We start from the raw sequence: 22,998 nt of genomic DNA, 5'->3' as shown, positions 1-22,998 counted from the left end.
CATTTTTTTGTTGATTTATTTCTCTGAGAGTTTTCTTACAAAGTTAATTGACCTTGCACAATTAGCTTGATGTAATCCTAGAAAGAAAAAAACAGGAAGTATACTTTATGGGAAAAATGATACATGCTCTAACCTGTTATCCCATTTGACAATCATTTTCCATAGCTTTGTCTTGTGTGTGTGGGGGTAACTGGGATTATTTTTCAACACTCATGATCAAATCTACATGCAAGAAATTAAAATACTTGCTGACCTCCTTCTGTAACATCAGCAGGGATTGGGAGACCCAGCATCTAATACTGAGGCACACAGGGGTCTCTTCCAAGGCTGCTGTTGCCCAAGGCTCTTTGCCCACCAATCCTCGAAGGAGCATCCTTAGAAGTTGGGTTTGAAGTCTGAGCTGCGCATGTGTGTGAACCTGCGAATTCTCACAAAACAGACTTAGGAAACACGCAGGATAGGCCAAGAGGCATCCCATGGAGGAAGAGGGGCTGCTTTCCTGTCCTCATTTGTACTCAGAGTCCTTAGAGAGCACAGGAGGCTGCAGGCTGAAGACTTTCTCCTCCAGAGGTCCACATGTCTAGGTCAGTCCTTGTCCATCAGCTCTTGTGTTATCCTCTGCATCCTTAGATTCAGGGGCTGCTTTCTAGCCTTCAGCTCAATGGTGTGAACATCTGGAGAGAGTTATTCCTTCACAAGTCACCAGCTGGTACCAAGGAAGGAATTCTGCACAAGCCAGGTGGGGGCTAGACCCAGAGGAGACCTTGATGTAGGAGGAGGATGGCAGGAGGTAGCAGCCAAGAGATCCAGAAAAAGAGTATCCTAGATGCTGTGCCTAGATTTCCCTAGACCAGGAGGTTCAGTGACGTTCAAGAGAGTGTGGGAAGCTGAAGCCCCGGGGAAGGGGTTGCAACTTCTGGGGAATTCAAGGTTCCCACATGCTGGGTAATTTCACATCGAAGAGAACATGAGACATGGAGGCTTCTCTGGATTGGTTCAGAAGAGGTGATGGTGGGACTGGGTGGAGGGAGGAGGAAAGGGGTTCAGTCTCTCCTGGGGTTTGGTCTTTGGAGCATCTCACTCTGAAGTTGGAGACGCTGCTGAGTCTCCATCCTCTGGGTCCTGCTCATGAGGGGACACAGGCTGACCCCCCTTCACACGTTTCCACTTCATTCTCCGGTTCTGGAACCACACTTTGACCTGAGGGAGGAAGCAAAGGAGCAGGGTCAGTCCAGGGCCAGGGTGACCCCTCACACGCTGTAACTCAAGTGGGTCCAAGGTCTGGGACCCTCGGGTCAGTCCAGGGCCAGGGTGACCCCTCACACGCTGTAGCTCAAGTGGGTCCAAGGTCTGGGACCCTCGGGTCAGCTCAGGGCCAGGGTGACCCCTCACACGCTGTAACTCAAGTGGGTCCAAGGCCTGGGACCCTCACCTGTTGCTCTCCACCTGCCATGGATCCAGGGAGGGAAGGGAGAACACACAGATCTGCCCAGATGCAGCATTCCTGTGTCCCCAGACATCAGGCGGGGGGGGAGTCTCTGAACATCACTCTGCACTGTCCCTCCTCTTATGTGCCCTGCCAGCTCCTCCACAACAAGCCCCCAGTCTCCCAGCCTCTGCTCCCCAAAGAACTGAGAACAAAACTACCAGCCTCACCCTTCTCCACTGATAAAATCACCTTATAGTTTCTATAGCTCTGATCAACACATTTTTAAGAAAGATCTGACCTTTGTTATCACATGACATTAGGATTGTGATCCTACTGCAGAGATGGAAACTCAGAGGTCACAGGGGCCAGGATGTGGCAGAGGCAGGATTTGAATCTAAACCTTCTGACTCACAACCCAACACCCTTACAGAGCACCTTAGCAACTGGAGACTGCTATTATATGCTGTTATTTCCACTGTTATGACACACAAAAGCAGGTGTGATGCTTCAAGGAAATGCCAAGTCAAGGGTCAGGGAACTTGTCCTCAGTGTCCCAGGACCCAGCTGCATATCTGGGGACTAATTCTGATGCAGACTCTCAGTTCCACTCATTATTACTGCAAATCTGTTCCCTGGAATCTACATTTTACCTTTTTTTAAAATTGGATCTCATGTAGCCCAGGCTGGCCTTGAACCTATGGTCCTCTGACTTCAGCCTCCCCAGCATGCTGGCATTACAGACATATGATACCATGCCCTGTTTGTGATGCGGGATTAAACCTAGGGTTTCCTGCATGCTAGGCAAGCACTCTACCAGTGAGCTACATCCCAAGCCCATCTTTTGATTTCTTTGAAGACAGTTCCTTAGGCTGGCCTCAGCGCCCTGTGTAGCCCACGGTAGCCTTGAGCTCACAATCCTCCTGCCTCTACCTTCCAAGTGCTGGGGTTTACAGGCAGAGGCCACAATACCTGGCTTTCACAATTTCCATTTGAACAATTGCCAGGTGAATCGGAGGCAAATGCTGGTTCAAGTTTGGGGGAAATCAAATCTCAGCTGTTCTAATCCTTGTTCACATGAGAATTACCTGGGAGACCTTTGGAAACCTGGGCTGCCTAAGCTCCATCCCAGACCAATTACAGTCACCTCCGTGGGTGGGACTAAGATAATTCTCCCTGGGATGGTTGATTGTCAGGTACAGCTGTGGTTGAGAACCACTGGCCTGGACAGGAAAGGAAGGGTGTCCAGGCAGGGGCATAGGAAGGGTGTCCAGGCAAGGGCGTGGGAAGGGTGTCCAGGCAGGGGTGTAGGAAGGGTGTCCAGGCAGGGGTGTAGGAAGGGTGTCCAGGCAGGGGTGTCCAGGCAGGGGTGTAGGAAGGGTGTCCAGGCAGGGGTGTCCAGGCAGGGGTGTGGGAAGGCTGTCCAGGCAGGGGTGTAGGAAGGGTGTCCAGGCAGGGGTGTAGGAAGGGTGTCCAGGCAGGGGCATGGGAAGGGTGTCCAGGCAGGGGTGTAGGAAGGGAGGTGATAGACAGCAGTGAAGCTCTGACAAGCAGGGGCCCCCACCTGCCGCTCTGAAAGGTCCAGGTTGACTGCGATCTCGTATCTACGCAGCCTGGTCAGGTAGTTATGGTGGGCGAACTCGGCCTCTAGCTCCCGCAGCTGCTCCTTGGTGAAGGCGGTCCTTTCCTTCCGGGCCTTGCTGCTGCCTTCCGGTTTTCCTCCATTGTCCTGGTTGTCTGTGAAGAGGAGGCCCCAAATGGAGGAGACATGAGTGAGCTGAGGGGACCTCAGTTCCCTTCCATTAGTCCGTTAAACAGCTGGGCAGCATTCTGTGGCCTCTGTCTTTTTTAAAGTGCACCCAGAAGCTGTGGTGTCCCTCGTTCCTTCCAGCATCTTGTCCCCTAAGAAGCTCAAGAAACACTTTTAGTCCCAGTCTCGGGTGCCCTCAGCAACCCCCTCCCCAGATTTCTCCAAGGCACCTGAAACGCTGCTTGACTGTTTGAAGTCTCTGGCACCAGCCTGCTTCCAGGAAGGCCTCTGTAACCTGCGACTAGAGGATCCCTGTACTCCTAGAAAAAACTCTGAAAGTCCCCAGTGATGGAGGTGTGGCTGAGCGGCACCCTGCAGCCTTGCCAGGGCATTCTGGGTACTTGGCATTCTGGCCCTGGGGCCCATGCCTGGTCTGGTCAAGGCACTCAGTGGTGAGACAGGGAAAGGGGAAAGCTGCTGCCTATGGGAACTGCAGCAGCAGTTTTGATTGAAAACTTAGTGAAACAGAAATCATTGTTGCATCAGAAACTCATAGAAGCAGGATGGGAAACTCAGTAACCTTTTTGTCTGTGTGCGCACACATTCATATTTGCGTATGTGCATGTACGCGTACACGTGTGTGCATGGAGGCCAGAGGTCAACATTGGCTGTCTTTCTGTGTCACTCTCTACATTAGGCTTTTGAAAATTATATTTACTTAGTGTGTGTGGCGTGGGGGGAGTCAGAGGACAACTCTTGGGAGTTGGTTCTCTCCATTTGTTGTGGTCCCAGAGGCTGACTCTAGACCATTCTATAAGCGTCCTTACCGCCTGAGCCATCTCACTGGCTCTCTACCTTATTTTTTGAGACAGGGTCCTTTACTGAAACTGGAACTAACCCCAGGGATCCTCCTGCCTCTACCTGTTCAGTCCTAGAATTACAGGAATTCATCACTTTGCCCAAAATTTTTGTTTGTTTATTTTGAGACAGGGTTTCTCTGTATAATGGCTCTGGCTGTCCTGGAACTCACTCTGCAGACCAGACTGACCTCAAACTCACAGAGATCCACCTGTCCCTGCCTCCCGAGTGCTGGGTTAAAGGTGTGGGGGGGGGGGGTGCGGGAGGAGGGGAGGGAGAGGGAACTGGGATTGACATGTGAAGCAAGCTATTTAAAATTAAAATATTAAAAAAGGTGTGCCCAGAATTTTTCTTTCCTATCACGGGTACTGGGACTTAAACTCAGATCCTTGGGCTTGTGCAACAAGTGCTTTATCAGCTGAAGCATCGCCCACCCCAATCCCACAGCAACCTGTTTTGACAAGCCCTCCTGATCATTCCAGTGCAGGGTCAAGGTTATACATCACTGCTTTAACACCAAATTGCTGGAATATTTCCTGGGTCCCAGCAGTACCAATGGGACAGGGAAGCTGGTCACACACATTGGAGTCTGCTCCAGAAGGACAAGTCTGGAGAACCTTCTGGAACTCTTGGGCTTCTGTTATACACAAGGGTTCAATCCTAACCCATCACAGGGCCAGGAAACAGTGTCTGTGCCTGTATTTGCTTCTTCCTCTCCACACTAACCCAACTGAGTGGTCTCAGTATTGATCATGGTTTACAGACCAAACACAAGAACGAATTCACCTAATTGCTAAGTGGGGGAGGACCCAGGTGATTTGATTCATGCACTGTTCCAGTATGAGATAGCTTTGTTCACAGTTCACAAACTGTAAAGTCTGGTGCAGACGGACAGACTGCAGCTAGGATGCAAAGGCCTTCTTATTTCAAGAACTGGCAGCTGGCTGTGCCTCTCCCTTAGCAGCTGTAGTGACAGGCCACAGGCAGGGGACGAGCACATTTGTACAACTAACTAACAACTAACAAAGTTGGACAGTCAACTGCCACAGGAACCCTTTCCTTCCTGGGGAGGATGACATAACATATCAGGCTTTCTCTCCCATGCCTCTTTTTAGTCTTGGAGACCCTGGGTCAGGAAATACATTTTCTGTGAGCTGTGCCCTATCTAATTTCATTGGCACACACCTAGCTGAGGTCCTCGGTCCTCAGAGACTTTGAGCACCTGCAAGTAAGGACGCGGGCCGGATGAGTCAAGCAAGGGAAAGCACCACACCCTCAGCTTCGAAGCCAACTTATGGAGATGGCTGGGGACCCCACTTGAACCCCGAGATCCCGTTTGTAACTCTTGGTCCTGGCTGCTTCCCCTCTCAGGCAACCCGTTTGTACTTTAGTGTTTTGTTTTGTTTTGTTTTGTTTTTTTCTAGCTGTCATCTCCTCATCCGGCTGTCTGGGTTGGGGAGAAAGGCTCAGGAGGGTGGTTGAAAGTCACAGGAATGGGGTGGAGGAGGGTGCTCAACTCCCGATGGGGTCCGCGGTGGACTCCCCCACACCCCATAGGCTAAGGGAGGGGACGAGCCAGCCACCCGCTCTGCCCAGTGGCCAATGGCTCCTAGCCAGGAAAGGTGGGTCCAGACCCCGCCTGGATGCCCGAGCGTGGGCTGGACGGGAAGGACGTGCAGTCCCGGGGCGGGTCCCCTAGGAGTCCTCCCGGCCTTGGCGGCTGCCAGCGCCACTAACCCTCCTGGCGGTGAGCCCGGGAGGGTCGGTCACGCAGCGGATGCGAAGGCCTCCCTGAGCACATCTCAATTGGCTGACTCCAGGAAGCTGGGGAACCTCTGAGATTCAGTGTCCACAAAGTCCTGTCCCAGGGGCCCACGGAGTTTCCCAGCCCCTCCTTGTTGCAGTCGCAGAGAGTGTATGGACCAGGGGAATTTTACTGGGATTCGATCTCAACTGTTTCTTTTCCAAGAAATTGGAGGAAATAAAGCACCTACTTGCAAAGCTAGTTGTTTTGTTTTTTTTAAGACAGAATTTCATGTTTGGGCTGGCCTCATGCTTGAAAAAGGCCATGGAAGATGACCTTGAACCATTCATTTTCCTGCCTTCCCTTCTCAAGTGCTGCGTCTATAGTCCGTGCACCGCCGTGCCTGGCTTGCCAAGGCTATAATCTCAAAATGCAACACAGGAATCTTGGTCTCCATGTCTTCAGGACGACCTGGATAAACTAATGTGTGTGGGAATGACCTAAGTCACAGGGCAAATGTCAAGATATTAATTGTTCCAATGTTTCAGTTCCATGAGGTGCCATTGAAAAAAATCTGGGATGGGATTAATAAAAGCTGGCTTTTTCTAGTCTATTTTTTCAGACAGGGTCAATTCATGATGCCCAGTCTTGTCTCAAAATGGTGATTCTCTTGCTTTAGCCTTCTGAGTGCGGGGATCACAGTGCCACCATGCATGGCTGACGCTGGCACGCTCTTTTCAATCAGAAGGGCCCACTTCCTCAATCCCCATCAAAGTCCCACTGCCAGTGGCTACTCTGATCACCCCCATTTCCTGGCACGGTTGTGTTGATTAGCCGGGATTCTCTGCCAGTACTGTCTCAGCCTGTGACCACTTTTCAGTACCTGGTATATAGATGTTTGTTAATAATTCCTGCGTAGAGGGAAGAAGCATAGAAGAGGCCTGGGAGCTTACCTAGCAGTGGTTAATTGAGAGAAGAGAGATTTGAATCCAGATCCGCCTGACTAAAGCGAAGGTTCTCAACCCTGACCTCAGAGTCTCCATCTTCAGGCTGGATGCCCCCAGGCAGGGCAGGGCCTGGAAACGAGCATAGCCTGTCTCCACTTCTGTGGTTTCTCAGGTCACTACTTTCGGGGTTTCCATCCACACCCACCTTTTCCCAGGCCTGCCTCTGAGTGCACAGCTCCCTACCATACCTCACAGAACAATGCCCTATGCCCCTAAGTCCTGAACACAACCCTCCCTAGAAAGAAGAACTGGGAGAAAGGGAGGGGACCCCATCGAAGCTGGCTGTGGACAGATTGCAATGGAGACAGGCCCTCTCCTGTATCTCACTGTCCAGATTTGGGTTCTGACATCTCAACACAGCCTTCTTCCCACAATGAGGACGCTTGTGTCCCTGATCAATTTCCCAGAGCAGGACAAACTCTTTTCATTATCACAAATAATACGATGGCCAGAAGTAGGAGAAAGAGCTAGGAAATGGACATGGGAATTTGTGTTGTAACAGTATGAAAAAGCCTGCAACATTTTATCAAGACAAGCTGTGTGAGGACTTCCCTGACTCTTCCAGCCTGAGGTGTAGAGTTCGCAGGCTCAGATTCACACAAGTTCAAGGAACTTATGCACCCTGACCATAGAGCCAGTGTTCATTTTTTAAAATGTTATATGTGTGGATGTTTAGCCTGCATGCATTTTTGTGCACCGTGTATGTCTGAAGCTCAGTGAGGCGCGAAGAGGACATGAGATTCCCTGAAACTGGAGTTAGAGGAGGGTGCGAGCCTCCATGAAGATGTTAGGAAACGAGCCCTGGTCCTCTGCTCATAGCCCCTAATCCATCTCTAGCCCCTATGCAGTGTATCTCTGTTGAGAGCCTGCCCTCCCCTGAATATAAAATAATAGGATTAGATGGGATCCTCATTCCAATGAAGAAGTGATGTCAGTGTTCTTGCCCAAGTCATGAACCCAACACCCTCCTCTGCTTCCCCTAATTCCTTTGCTTTTCCTTGCTGGCCTGGGGGAACTGGAGGCCCTTCCAGCCTTAGACACTCTTGTTTAGCCAGTCCCCCTTGCTCCCTTGAGTCACAGCTGGTGTTTTGCTCATTGTTTTGTCCCAAATCCCCCTCTCATCTTTCCATGGCCCTCAGCTCAAAGATCAGAAAACCCCAAGGAGTTTCTCTTCTATGTGCAGAGCTTCTGCCCCTGACCCAGGGGAGGGGAGCAGAAGGGAGTCAGTTGTGTTGGCAGAGGTATCTGAAAACCCTCTGGAGAGCCTGGGTCTTGGCACCTGCAGATACCGGCTTCAAGGAGGAGCATCCTGACCTCAGATGAGACTCCCTGCAGTTCTCTAAGCCTCAGTTTCCTCATTTGCAAAACAAGAATAGCTACACCCATCATGAGCACCAGGCTGCTCAGAAAGCAAAATGAGACTGATGACGTGTTAGCTGGATGATGCTTGGCACACAGTGGAGCCTGTCTGAAAGAACTGGCAGGGGGCATCCTGCTGGATGTGATGTTTGCAAGATGCAGACCTAGAGAAGGTGATCAGAGGGTACCAGATCTGTGTACAAAGGATGCACGCATACATACCTGCCTACCTGCCTTCCGTGTCTCCTTCCCTCCCTCCCTCCCTCCCTCCCTTCCTCCCTCCCTCCTCAAGACAGGGGAAACAGGGCATGGACTGTCCCAGAGCTCACTGTGTATCTCAAACTTTCCTTGCATTTGTGTTGAACCTTCTGCCTCAGCTTCCCAAGAATGGGAAATACAGGCACGGGCTAAGGATGGCTTTCACACATCTGTCTTTGGACCCCTCTTTCCCATTTCCGCAGCTGTGGCCACTATCCGCTGCTATTGCTTCAGCCTTCCAGGGGACCCTGGCACTGTGACAGTAACCATCCACTGTTCAGGACTGTGGAGGGAGGAGGTGAGCACTGCTTACTTCCTCTGTGGTTAGTGAGGAGCCCCCCACCCCGGCAACTGCACAGCCCTCAGACCAAGCAGAACCACAAGGGGACCCTCAGTAGTGCCCAGAGAAATGCAAACAGGATGCGTGTGTGTGATTGTGGTTCCCACGACAGGCTTTTACATCAGCCTGGGGAGATCATTTCAGAAGTAGCTGTCAGACCTGGCACTGTTTCCTGAAGTCAGGAGACGACCTTATCGGGGTGACGGAGAGGGTAGACAGACTCAGGGGAGCGTGGCTCTTTGGAGAGCTGTGCCTCTGCTCCCAACTCTACTGCACCATTTCACATAACGTCTAACAGGCCTGGCAGAATATATGCTCTATATTCAAATAGCATTTCCCAGTGAATAAAGAGTCTCTTTCTCCCAGGCAGAAATTTCTTTTGGGCTTTCAAATGGACACCTGGATCACAGAATGGGCAGGAAGAAAACGGGTCTCAGGGATGATCTTATGTCGTTTGCTGATTTTACAGACGAGCAGAGGGATGGCAAGGGGTCTGCCTAGGGACACACAGCAAGTTAGTGGCAGCATGGGGCCCCCGACTCAGGTCTCCTTAATAGGAAGTCATTTACACAGAGGTCAGTCTGCTTCCTGTTATCGTCTCTCACCGGTATTGTTTTGTTACTTTTTCTTTTGTAGTGCTATGCTGAGGATAGAACACATTACACACACACACACACACACACACACACACACACACACACACACACACACACGGGAACTGCTTTTCCGTTGAGCCATACCCCAGCCTCTCCTGTTAGTTATTCTGTAAGACAGGAAAGGTACACATGAGCCCATTGAACAGATAGAGAGATTAAGGCCCAGAGACCACATGGCTTGCCTCAGGGGTCAGTTTAAGGTGACAGCCATCAGTCACACTACCTCAGGGAATGACGAGTATAGAGGCTGTACTTCAAGGTATTCTGGGGACAATGTCTGGGTCAGGGTCTAGGTCTGCCTCAGTGGGACTCCCCAGGGAGGAGAGAGGAAATGTCTATTTGGTGTGACACCTTGGCAAGCCCTCCAGAAGAGGGGTCTATGGTTCCCTGAGCTGTCTCGACGCAGATACTTGGCCACACTCCTCGGGTCTGATACCTTCATCCACAGAAGGAGAATGGAAAGTCCCCCAAGGCAGTATGGAATCAGGCAGAGACAGTGAGGGACCAGTTGCATGTCCACATCTGGGAACTGCCTGTCTTCCTGAGCTCAGCTTGACCTTTCCACCAGGTGCTGCACCATCCCAATGACTAGACCCCACCACGGTCCTGCAGGGGCATGAAGAGACATGAAGCCCAGTTTCTAGAGAACAGACCCAGGTCCTCACAAACCAGGTGAGCATTTTGTCACTAAGCTACATCCACAGCCTGGGGAACGGCCTTTGAGATAAACTGGAAAGGCCCAGGCAGTGCTGGGCTTCGTGGTTTTAAGTTTCAGATGTCCTCGTTTGCTGTCACCAAAGGAAGTGTGGGCTTCAGGACCCAGGGCCACTGCCGGCACAGTTTCTTTACACTGAGGACAAAGTAAACAGGAAAACATCACAAAACAGTCAAGGATGGGGTGTCTGGGCCAGAGGCAGAGGAGTGGGAGGGAGGACCAGTGTGGGGGTAAAAAGGGACCTAGGTAGGGTAAGGGGCTGCCTCCAGGGCCTGCAGGGAACATAAGATCTGCTTCTAAATCAGCCCCTTCTCCCTGCACCCAGGGGTCCCTGGTTTATTCAAGCCAGAGTGACAGGCCAGTGAGCAAGGAGCGCCTGGGCTCTACCCAGGCCACGACAGTGGACAGCCCTAAGGCCACCCTATGGCTGACCTTCTCATGGCCTAAGGGTTCTTTAGACCTTCCCATCTTAGTTGTTCGGCAGGATCTGCTGTCTCAGCAGAAACCTACTCTTTCTAGAACTTTGCAGCTGTGCTCTGTCAGGATCAGGTGCAGGATTTGTGCTCAGGTCTCTGAGTTCAGACGGGGTCAAGGCTGAGGGGGGTGAGGAGGGGGGACACACCAAGACAACACAATGACGGGATGCTGTCTGGGTCCTGGTCTGTTTTTCAGAGTTAGAACAAGGAATGACTGTAACTACGGATACCCAGAGGGACACTGGCAATGTACAGAGTTGCTCTCTCCTCCCACACTGGCCACGTAGGGCTCTAAGGCTTCTCCTTGTTGGGAGTTCTGGGTTTGAGATGGAATAAGAGGAGCAGCAAAAGCGACATGTACGCATCCTGCAAAAGTCCTCCTGCTCAGCGCTGCAGTGACCGTTAACCAGTGAGCCCAGGAACCGAGTGGGTCTGGCTGACAGCAGATGGCACTGGCTCTGACCCAGCTCAGGTCACTGTACATGGTCACCCAGGATGCAGCCTGCCTCAGCGGGAGACTGCGAAGAGAAAAAGGTGCTTTGGCTCACCTGACCCCCAGCCCCGTGGAGGGTCCCTCAGCCAGCCCAGCCCACATGTTTATGTACATTGACTCTGGGTTGGTTTTAGGACTGAAGTTTGTTGCTTTGGAAAACATCCTTATAAGTGAGACTTCCAGAGTCCTGACGCATTTCAGACATGTATGACGCAGGATGGACACCTCCATGCCAGGCAGCGTGGCGTGCTCTCAGAGAGAGGGCAAGACAATACAGAGTGAATGACTGAATGAAGGAATGAATGAATGCTAGGCTGCAGTTAAGTAGGCATGGAGAGAGTGCCTTGTGTGTGCAAATGTGTCACCAGGAAGACTTAACAGTGGAATCTGACCTCCTTCTGGCCCTCTAGATCTTTCCATTTGAGGGAAAATGTAGAGTCATAGGCATCCGTGAGCGACTATGGATGCAAGGCCAACTGGGGCTGGCGACATCATGGAGCTAGGAAGATGGCACAGTCCAAGAGTCCAACGAGGGAGGTCAAGAAAAGATTCTTGCCGGGAGTGGTGGCGCACGAGAGAGAGAGAGAGAGAGAGAGAGAGAGAGAGAGAGAGAGAGAGAGAGAGAGAGAGAGAGAGAGAGAGAGAGAGAGAGAGAGAAGTATTCTTGGATGCTCTGGAAGCTCATAGTGGAAGGAAATGACCTCAACCCAATAAAGACCCTACATGGTGAAAAGCTCCCTGCTAGTATTGTACTCAGTGAAAAATCTCAAGCTTCCCCTCCAAGATCAGGAACAAGGTAAACATGCCCATCCATGCCATATCCAGTAAGACAGCACTGGAAGTCTCAGACAGAGCCATCAGGCCATAAAAGAAATGTAAAAGTGAAGCAAGGGGCTGGAGAGATGACACAGCCGTGAAAAGCACTTGTTGCTTTTCAGAGGTCCTGTGTTCAGTTCCCAGCACCCACGTGGTGGTTCACAACTAACTGTAACTCCATATCCAGGGACTCTGATGCCCTCTTCTGGCCTCCACACACACTGCACACACATGGTGCACAGATATACATGCAGACAAAATATCCATACACAAAAAGTAAAAATTTAAAAAAAACAAGCAAGGTAAAATTATCTTGACAGATGCCTCAGCCTTGCATGTAGGAAATGCTAAGGGTCCCACAAGCAAGAACTTAGAATTGATAAATTCATCAAAGTTGCAAAAGAGAATAGTGAAGTCACTGTGTCTAAATATATGAACAACCCATAAAGTAAGTTAAAGTACTGTCATCAAAAATACTTAAGAATAAGATGAACTAAGGAGACCTGAAAGCCACAAGATGTTGCTGGAAGAAATTAAACATGAATAAACAGAAAGACATTGTGTTCACAGACTAGAAGACAATATTGTTAAAATGCCTACACTATGTAGAACACCATAGCAAATTCAATATAAACCCTGTCAAAATCCCAATGACATTTGGGGCCATAAACAAATCTTAAATTCATTTTTTAACACTGCCTTAAAATAATTTAATTTTATTTTTATGTGTTTTGGTGTGAAGGTGTCAGATCTCCTGGAACTGGAGTTACAGACAGTTGTGGACTTCCAGGTGGGTGCTGTGAATTGAACCTGGGTCCTCTGGAAGAGCAGTCAGTGCTCCTAACCTTTGAGCCATCTCTCCAACCCCCAAATCTTAAATTCTTATGAAAATGGAATGTCAAAGGACTCCAAATTGCCGAGATAATCATCAGAAGGAAAGAGGACTGGAAACCTTGGGCCCCCTAATTTCAGAACATATTATAAAGCTAATTTCTCAACTGAAATAAAGACAGATGAGTGGGATAGAGGTGAGGGGCTGGAAGTTAGTCCTCAGTAGGTGGCCAAAGCTACACAATGGGAAGTAATAGACAGCTCTGCAACAAATGGTAAGGGGGAGACTGTACACACTCTCAAGCTCATACATGCACACGCATGCACACGTGCGCGCACGCGCGCACACACACACACAAATGGTGCTGAAATTCCACTAAAGTCACACACATGTTCTCTTAGCACAAATGGCCAGACGACTTGTCCTTCATTTAAATCTCCAGGCTAGCCGGCTGTTGGTGGCACACACATGCACGCCTTTAATCCCAGTAGTCGGGAGGCAGAGGCAGACAAATCACTATGAGTTCAAGGCCAGCCTGGTCTACAGAGAAGGTTCCAGGACAGCCTCCAAAACAATACAGAGAGACCCTGTGTCAAAAAGGGGGGGGGGCTTTTGCTGGATACATTAGACTTGTTCATGGTGCAGGAGTCACAAGTGGAGGTCCCACCGAGATCAGGAAAGAAAGAAGACTCTGAGAGATCACCCTCAGAGGCTGGCCAGTAAGTAAGGATTTATGAGAGTGAACTGAAAAAGGGTACCTCAATTTCTAAGAAAGAAACAAGGTACTGGTATAAGCCTGGTGTATGGAGTGAGTTCCAGGACAGGCAAAAGTAAACAAAGAAACCCTGTCTCATAAAAGGAAAAAAATAAAAGAAATAGAGTAATAGTAATAAATAAATAAATAAACCATGTAAAGATGGAATATACTCAGAGAGTCTAGATACTGTATATTATTGTGTTGTCTTTGAATTGTTTGACTGCTGAGGAAATAGTAACAAATGCTAAAAGAAATGCTGCTGAATTAATCCAACTTATATATTTTGAAAATGCTTTGACTTCTAGATTTAAGTAAAAGGACAGGTTACTTGGGAAAAGAATTTCTGCTTTTGTTTCCACAGAAAATGAAAAGCTGTGGATTTCTTCCAGACTAATATGGTTTGATGAAGCAAGACCCCCTGAAGCAGTGGCCCAGGTGATCCAACATTCAAATGCAGACCACTACAGCCAGGATTTCTGTGTTTTTAGGATCCCCATGGTATTTCAACACCCCCAAACAGCAGGAAGCAGTTTTGGAGAGAACGACACCCACATTCCCAAATATTGAAAAGCTTCTGTAAGGCAAAGGGCACTGTCATTAGGACAAAAGAGCAGCCTACAGATTGGAAAATGAGCTTCACTAAACCCACATTTGACAGAGGGCTAATTTAAAAAATATGTAAAGAACTCAAGAAACTAGACATCAACAAACCAAATGATCCAATAAAAAATGGGGTACAGATATAAACAGAAAATTCTCAACAGAACAATCTCAAACAACTGAGAAACACTTAAAGAAATGTTCGGCATCCTTAGCTGCCAGGGAAATGCAAATCAAAATGACTTTGACATTCCATCTTACAGAGTGACTGAGGTCAAAAACACAAGTGACACCTCATCCTGACGAGGATGTGGAACAAAGGGAACACTCCTCCATTGCTGGTGGAAGTGCAAACTTGTGCATCCACTTTGGAAACCAATATGACAGAATCTCAGAAAATTGGGAATTGATCTCCTCAAGACCCAGCTATACCACTCCTGAGCATATCCAAAGGATGCTCCATCACACCACAAGGACACTTGCTCAGTTATGTTCATGAAGCTTTATTCATAATAACCAGAAACTGGAAACGACCTAAATGTCCCTTAACTGAAGAATGAATAAAGAAAATATAGTACATTTACACAATAGCAGATTGCTCAGCTACTAAAACAAATGTCACAAAACTTGCAGGCAAATGGATGGAACTAGAAAAAAGATCATCCCACGTGAGATAACTCAGACCCAGAAAGACAAACATGGTATATACTCACTCACAAGTGAATATTAACTATAAAGTAAAGGATAACTATGCTATAATCCACAGACCCATAGGAGCTAGGTAACAAAGAGGGTTCAGTCAGGACACATGAATCTCCCTGGCAAGGGGGAAATAGAATAGACATCTCAAGGGGATGGATAGGGTAGGGTGGGGGATGGGAACAGGTGGGATCAGGTGGGGGGAGGATGGAGGGAGGGAGTACTAGAAAAGGCAATGAAATGATTCCTAATGATATTCTGCTATACTCATAGAATGGTGCCTAGCACAATCAGAGAGACTTTATCCAGCACCTGATGGAAACAGATGCAGACCCAAACAAACGTTAGGTGGAGCTTGGGGAATCCTGTAGAAGAGGAGGAGAAAGAATTATAGGTGCCAAAGGGGTCAAGGACATCACAAGAAAACCCACAGAATCAACTAACCTGGGCTCATAGGGGCTCACAGAGACTGAAGTGACAACCGGGGAGCCTGCATGGGACTGACCTAGACACTCTGCATTTATGTTACAGTTGTATAGCTTGGTCTTCTTGTGGGACTCCTACTAGTGGGAGCAGGGCTGACTCTTTTGCCTGCTTTTGGGACCCTTTATTCCTGTGGGGTTGCCTCATCCAACCTTAATACAAGGGGAGGTGTCTAGTCTTACTGCAACCTGATATGCCATGTTTGATATCCATTAGAGAATGGAGAGAAATGGAGGCGTCGATGTGGGGGACAGAAGGGAGGGGGGAGGGGCTGAAAGGAGAAGGGGGGAGGAAACTGTAGTCAGGACATAAAAATAATTTTAAAATGACTACAGAAAAAAAAAAAAGCCGGGCGTTGGTGGCGCACGCCTTTAATCCCAGCACTCGGGAGGCAGAGGCAGGCGGATCTCTGTGAGTTCGAGGCCAGCCTGGTCTACAGAGCGAGTTCCAGGCCAGCCCCCAAAGCCACAGAGAAACCCTGTCTCAAAAAAAAAAAACTAAAAAATGACTACAGTGGGAGAAAAATGGTGCTGAGGCCTTACCCTACATCAAATAAAAATGAACAAGATGGGTAAAGACCTAAATGCAACTCCTAGAAATATAAAATTCCTTGGAGGAAGGTGAGGGCAAATCTTTAAGACTTTGCATTTGGCCAAGTCTTCTTTGATATAACCCTCAAAACATAGGCTACAAAAGCAAAACAAAAAATAACAAAAACCCCGGTGCTGTGGAAAAATCCTTGTATACTGTGAAGATGTGGGGCTCACATTGGTTTAATAAAAAGACAACTGGCCAGTATCTAGGCAGGAAGAGGTTAGACAGGAGAGCCAGACTGAGAGAGAGAACGATGGGAGTAAGAAGGGTGACGTGGCCAGCCAGATGCAGGGGAAACAGGACATGTGCAAAATGAGGTAACAAGCCACGAGCCACGTGATAGAAAGTAAAGGAATAAAAATGGGTTAAGAAGCTAGCTAGTAACAAGCCTAAGCCATTGGCTGAGCATTTATAATCAATAAGTTTCTGTATGGCTATTTGAGAGCTGACTAGTGGGACAGAAAAGTCCACCTATAAAACACGGTGGAGGGGGGAGACCTCAGGAGATGGTAGCATTTGTTGCCAAGCCTGAAGACCCGAGTCCCACATGGTCAAGGAGAGACCTGACTCCAGCAGGTTGTCCTCCAGCTCCCGCACCCATTCTGTGACATGCCTGTGCCCCCACCCCCACCCCATGCATAGGGAAGGAGGTTTGCAATCAAAGGAAACCAAAAAGTGTTGACTAAGATGTGTAGAGACTGGAATGCCCATGATGCATATTGAGGGGACTGCAAAATGGCACACTTGCAATGGCAAAAAGACTGAAGGTCCTCAGAAAATTAAACACGGGGCTGGAGAGACAGACGGCTCAGCAATTAGGAGTACTTGCTGAGCAGCCATGGGGACTGAGGTCTGGACCCCAGCAGCCAGATAACAAGCTGAGCATCTTGCAAATGCCTGGAACTCTAGGTCTGAGGGAACTGAACCCCCTCTTCTGGCCACCCAACACACAGGTACATGACCAGGTGTGCACTCACAGACACATGTGCACAAATCTTTTTTTTAACTGAATATGGAATAACCATATGACTCAACAGTCTGCTTGAGGATGTACATCTGAAATGAAAAAAAAAAAAGCAGTGAAAACACAGGGTCAAAGAGATACATGTACACATTTCCTGAGGCATATTCACAATTGCCTAGGGATGGAAGAAGCCTAAATATCTACCAACAGGTGAACAGGTAGGGAGTTGTGGCAAAAACATACAACGGAATACTACTCAGTCTTAAAAGGAAGAAACCCGGGCATGTGCTACAGTGTCAACGAAACCTTGAAGACTGACCACTTCAGGAAGTAAGGACCTCATAGGAGTCCCAGCCTCAGAGTGGAGTAAGACAGTAACAAAAAAGACAATTGCTTCCTGAGTTCATGTATGAGGTACCTATAACTTCCAAATTCTTACTGGGAGGCGGGCAGTGGCCAGGAGTTTGGGGGATCTGATCAAAGAGAAGCTTCATTTTGCAAGATGAAACAATTCTGGAAATCAGTCCTACAATAGTGGATCTGTGGTTGGCTGCTGTAAAAGGTCATTTCAAAATCATAAAGATGCAAAATTTTCTGTTGTGTTTTGGGCACAAGAATTAAAAAGACTTTCAAAACACTGTCAATGTTAAGAAATCTCAGTCAAGTCTTCTTACAAAGTTGCAAGCAACAGCTGGGAAATAGGCTCAGGTTCTAAACCACATTACAATCTAAAGCTTCCCTGTTTGTTTTGAGACAGCTCTCTCGCTCTCTCTGTGTAGCTCAGGCTAGCCTCAACTTTGCCATCCTCCTATCCCAAGCCCGTTGGAATTTCAGGTGTGGCCACCAAGCTCGGCAAAGTTGAAGCTTCCTGACTATGATATTGATTGTTATCATAGTCACTGATACGATGCTGTGTATACAGTCACAGGCACGGGTTTTAAACAGGGAGAAAACATGATCAAAGAGGCTTGCTTTTGAGCTGGGCATTAAAATATGCAAACTGGGGGACGGGAAACATCAGGGCAAAAGAGCCAAGTCAGGGAGGATACATGGTGAGGCCAGCACAAGGTGTGGCTCTGTAGGAAGGGAGGAGGAGGAGGAGGAGGAGGAAGAAGAGGAGGAGAGGGGAGGGGGTAAGGGAGAAAGAAGACAGAGGAGGAAAGAGGAGGGAACAGAGAGAGGAGAGAGAGAGAGAGAGAGAGAGAGAGAGAGAGAGAGAGAGAGAGAGACAGAGACAGAGAGAGACAGAGAGAGACAGAGACAGAGACAGAGACAGAGACAGAGACAGAGACAGAGACAGAGACAGAATAATGAAGGTTGGAGGGGGCAGGCAGGCAGGAGCTGCAGGACCAGGCGCTGAAGGAAGCTGAGGTGCTGAGGCTAACACAGGCACTGCCTGTGGCACTTGGACTCAGGGCGCCTAGTGCTGCTCCCAGGCAGCAGGCAGAGAGGCAGCCTCTCTGGTCACATGCAACCTTCCCTTGAACCCCGTCAGGAAGTCACCAAGAAATCCCTCATTCCCATAAATTAAAGACGATTACAGTAGAATCCTGACAGTTTAGGGGAAAACAGCAGTGGCTTCGCAGCTGTCCCTGCCAGTAGAGATCTTTAGCACCCCAGGCCAGGGCTGGGGGTAAGAAAGATAAGACTGCACTGCGGGTCTCTCGAGACATCTTAGGGTGGGGGAGGGGCACGTGGCTTTCCTGGTCGTCTTCTACGGAGTCAGCCTCCGCTTCCGAGGGGAGAAGGAAGAGGGGGGAGGTGCTGGTGATGGAGAAAGGCGCAGAGTCCCTGTCTGGAGCCTCCTGGGCCAGCGAGTGTGAGACACAATTTAACACCCGACCTTACCCTTACCGCCACAGCTCTAACTGAAGCGCTGATGACTACCGGAGTTTAGAACTAAAAGATTGCAAGAAATTCATATGTCCCACCAACCCAGGAATCTCCTGCCTCCTCCTCCTAGGCGGTGGGATACCAGGCATTCACGATGACATCTTATTTATGGAGGTATTGAGGATCAAACATTCAGGCATGCTCCTGTACTCTACCCACTGAGCTCCCCCCCTTTCCCTTCCCCCCACCTCATCCCCTCCCCCCAACCCTGTATTCTAAAGCAGTGGCTCTCAACCTTCCTAATGCTGTCACTCCTTAATACAGTTCCTCATGTCGTGGTGACCCCCCAACCCTAAAATTATTTTCATTGCTATTTCCTAACTGTAATTTTGTTACTATTAAGAATTGTGATGTAAATCTCTGTGTTTTCCGAAGAAAAGGGTTGTTGACACCCCAACGTAGTCGCGACCCACAGGTTGAGAACCATTGTTCTAAAGGCTTAAATTCAGGAAATATGGACTTGATACCAGGCACAGCGGCCATGGGGCTTTCATTATGCACCAGAAGCAATGTGAATTTTTCAGATCACTGCACTTAACCTTCCTAGCTGCTCTAGGTGTTAAGTAACATTGTTACAGTCCCATTTCTCAGCTCCGGAAGTAGAGGCTGCAAGAAGTTAACAGCTTGGCTGAAGTTGCAATGACCCTACCCTTCCAGCTGTCTGACGATGAAGCACAATGGTCAAGGCTAGCCAACTTCCCTGGACTGGCTCATGGGGACTTGAATGGGGCACCCAGAACCCCAACAATTAAGATAAAGAATGTTTGAGTACATTGGGAAGTAGAGACAGAAGCGTCAAGAAGTTCAGGGCTAGCCTGGGTACATAATGAGTTTGAGGCCAACCTGGCCTACTGGAGACCCTGTCTCAAATAAACAAAACAAAACCAACAAGAATCCAAATTAAATATCTGGATATGTGGCTCAGCGGCAGAACCCATGCCAGACACGGACCAGGCTCTAGGTTGTGTCCCCAGGCCTGGTACCGTAATCTATGACGAACAACAAAAAGCATTAATTAGAGGATCTGGGATGACTTCAGATCCTGGGGTAACTGGGGGCTTTTCTGTGGGTTTGTCTCTTTTGAAATTTCCAGGTTCTGCAGGCAGTTATGAGCCTTTCCTGTGACACCCCCACCCCCACCCTCCACCTCCCAACCCCCCACCCCCCCTCTACCCCCCCCCATGAGGCCCTTAGGAAGCTGACCCTTCTGCCTCCTCCTTCCTCTGCAGTTAAATTCCAGCGGCAGACACAAGCACCTGGGCAATAAAGATTTCCCCGCTGACCAGCCACATAGGATGGAGGGAGAGTCAGCTCACTCCTGCTGTCTGTTTCCACTGCTGTTCTGGAAGAGCCCCAAGTGAGAGGACCCAGAGCCCCCCACGAATGGCGATCTTTCCAGGTCAGAGGCTGACTTTCCGGTGAGCCATGCGCATGCTCACTCTCTAAAGCCCTGCTATTGGCTTCCTGCCAGAGGGGAAGATGGTCCACGGGGTTTTGCTGAGACTTCGATGGAGCCCGGAAATATCCCAGCTCCTTTCCCCACACCCTTGGCCCTCAGTCTACTGGAAAGAGGCTGGATGCTGTAAGATGCCAACAGACCCGGAGGAGGAAGAGTGGCCGGCGCTACCCAGGCGAGGCTGTAGCCCTAGGTTGACTGGCAGCTCTGTCCAAAAGATGGACCTCAGCCGAGGGAGTCAGAATGGTTGATCCCACCTGCTAGGTTTAGCCACTGGGGTTCTAAAGGATCCCCTCTCCTTAGGCACGAGGATGAGCTCTGGTCATCCCCACCCACTGTCAGGACATCCAGAAGGAGCTTCAAGCCTCGGGAGCAGAAACCATGTGAGGGCTGGGCAAGAAATCTCCCGAAGGTGTGCAGTTTGGAGTTTAGAGCCCAGGAACTCGATTCACTTCTTAGACGACCAAATCTGGCTTGTCTGATTTCCCAGACGAGAGGCTTTCACCTCCGAAACAGAAAGGTCTAGGTTGACCTGGACTTTAAGATCTTCCTGCCTCAGTCTGCTGAGTCCTGGGGATATAGGTCTTGTGCCACCAAACTCTGTCTCCCTTTTCACAGTGTGGAGTGGAGATGCCAACAAAACCTGCAGTCCCCATTTTGCAAACTTGTGGGACTCAAAAACAAACTAGCAAAACCAAAACCGAAAAACTACTACCCATAGCTCCCACCGCTTGGAACTTCCTTCCTTCACGCTCCCCTCCCCATCCCCTCAGAGCACAGCCTCCCCTTCCTCTCAGCTTGAGCTCTCCAGAGACAAGAAGTATTTTCTAGGAGCTAGTGGTCAGGCAAAAGGTGGATACTCCAGATATGTCCACTAGGCCCAGGGGCTTACGAAGGGAAACCCAGCAAGTTCTCCTTTGTGCCTCCCTGATCTGATGAGGCCCAGAGTGTTTCTTTGTGCGGTCAAATCACGGGGCATTCCCCATCAGGGGTAGAAGAGTGTTGGGGACGGGCTGTGTGCTTTCTGGGAAAGGTGGGAGAGGAGGCAGGGGACCAGACAAAAGGTGACTAGGGGGTGGGTGGTCTTTATGGGAAGATGAGAACCTAGGGAGGAGAGAAAGGCTTCATCTCCCACCTCTGGGGTGTCAGCCCTCAGAAGCCATCTTCTTCAATACTCCCTGCCATGGCTGGCCTTGACACTTGCCTCCACCTGCCTCTCTGATTTTCCCAAGGCTGATGTGGTCCCCAAAGAGAACTCCTTGCAGCACAGACTTCGCTGAGGCCTCACCAGACCTTGTCAAGGTGAGCTGTCTGCTAGGTGTAGGCACCACCTCTGTGGTGATCCCTCTGGGCAGTTTGCCCCAAACCACACACACTCTCCCCCTCATCTCTTCCATCCCCGACACAGACCTGTGTTGCTCCTCTGCCTCTGGGCTCCTGATATAGGGACCTGGGTCTCAGTGGACACCCAGACCCAGCCTCAGTCCTAACCCCCAAGCCTCAGTCCTGGCTGAATGATAAACTTCAGTTATGGCTCTGGGACCATTTGGAAGCTACTAGAGTCTGGTCGTGGCGAGTCAGAGGCAGCCTAGCTCCATCCCATGTTTCCTCCAAATCCTCCCTGATCCCATATGCCGTTTTCTCGCACACATTCTCTGCAGAGACCCAGAAATACCGGAGGAGAAAAAGACCATCCTTATTACCAGAGAATTCTAGAACTCCTACAATATAATCCTTCTCCTATACTTCAGAAAGTTAGACAACGCTTTTTGACGTTTAGAGAGTAAGGGCCCCTAGGCTCTGAGAGGGCAAACAGCTTGCCCAGGGAGGCACAGTAAAGGAATGGGTAAGTCCTTCTCACCACCTACCTGATCGTTCTTTTTTCCTTCTCGAGGATTTCTTCTCCGGCTCACTGGCAGTGCTCCCAAGTACCATGTAGTCCTCGCCGGATCCTCCCGTGCCCTCCACCAGGCCTGGGCTGCCGGCCCCCATCTCTCTGGCGCTCCCAGCTGGGCCTGGGTTGAGCCTTTGCCCAGCTTCAGAGATGGGGAAGTGCCAGTCAGGGGTCTGTGGGAAGGCAGGATGTTGCTCATTGAAGATGCGCTCGGCCCGGGGCAGGCTGTGTGGAGTAGCGGCCAGGCAGGAAGCAGAGAAGTCGGGGTATGCTGCTGTCGCTGGGAAATCTGATTTTTGGTGGAAGGAAAACGGGGTTGGTGGATAATGGGACAGCCCTGAAGCGCTGCTACCTTCCGAGTGGGTGTTTCGGAGGCAGCCCCAGACCGGGGCTGGGGGGTGGGGGTTCCGCGCACAGCTGTTGGCCACCGGATCCATCTGCTGTCGCTGCTGGCCTCTCAGTCCGTTCAAAGGTGTTGCACTGCACTTTTTCTATTCAAAGTTTTGTAATAAAAAAAAAACTAGAACTAAACAGAAGAGGAAAATGTTGAATGGAAAATTTACCCTAGGAACCAAAACAAAAATTTTGCCTCCAAGTCCACAAACTCGTGGCCAGTAACACGCATGTGCATGCCCACACCTGTCTCCCTTTTCCCTGACACACGCTGCCTATCGGGGTCCCTTGTGCATGTATCTGGTGCCTATGGCACTAAACATTTTGACTGTCCTACCCCGGGACCCTGAGTGAATGCCTGCAGAGGTCCGGACCCGGTTGCCCAGACACACTTTTAAATCCTGCGGTGGGGAGAGAGTGACAAATTTCTGAAGTGAAATGTGAGAGTGGAGAGGGAGGGGTCAACCCACTTACACACAGTCCCCTCCAACCAAAACGGAGCAGGCAACATTATCATCAGAAACCTTATACCCAC

At 49.6% G+C, this 22,998-nt stretch overlaps 1 protein-coding gene across 1 annotated transcript; it reads right to left on the bottom strand.

The window, feature by feature from the left end:
- Meox1 (mesenchyme homeobox 1) lies at nt 1–22,807 on the bottom strand. Its single transcript, XM_005070071.3, has 3 exons — nt 22,045–22,807; nt 2,991–3,163; nt 1–1,200 (listed from the first exon to the last, which is right to left on the bottom strand). The coding sequence occupies exons 1-3, from the start codon at nt 22,505–22,507 to the stop codon at nt 1,078–1,080; spliced, it is 759 nt and encodes a 252-aa protein (XP_005070128.1). The 5' UTR covers nt 22,508–22,807; the 3' UTR covers nt 1–1,077.
- Between the last annotated feature and the right edge of the window lie 191 nt (nt 22,808–22,998).

This window comes from Mesocricetus auratus, unplaced genomic scaffold, assembly GCF_017639785.1.
Source record: "Mesocricetus auratus isolate SY011 unplaced genomic scaffold, BCM_Maur_2.0 Super-Scaffold_100007, whole genome shotgun sequence".
NCBI lineage: Eukaryota > Metazoa > Chordata > Mammalia > Rodentia > Cricetidae > Mesocricetus > Mesocricetus auratus.
Note: the sequence above shows the minus strand (reverse complement) of the source record. Positions and strands in the feature narration are given on the sequence as shown.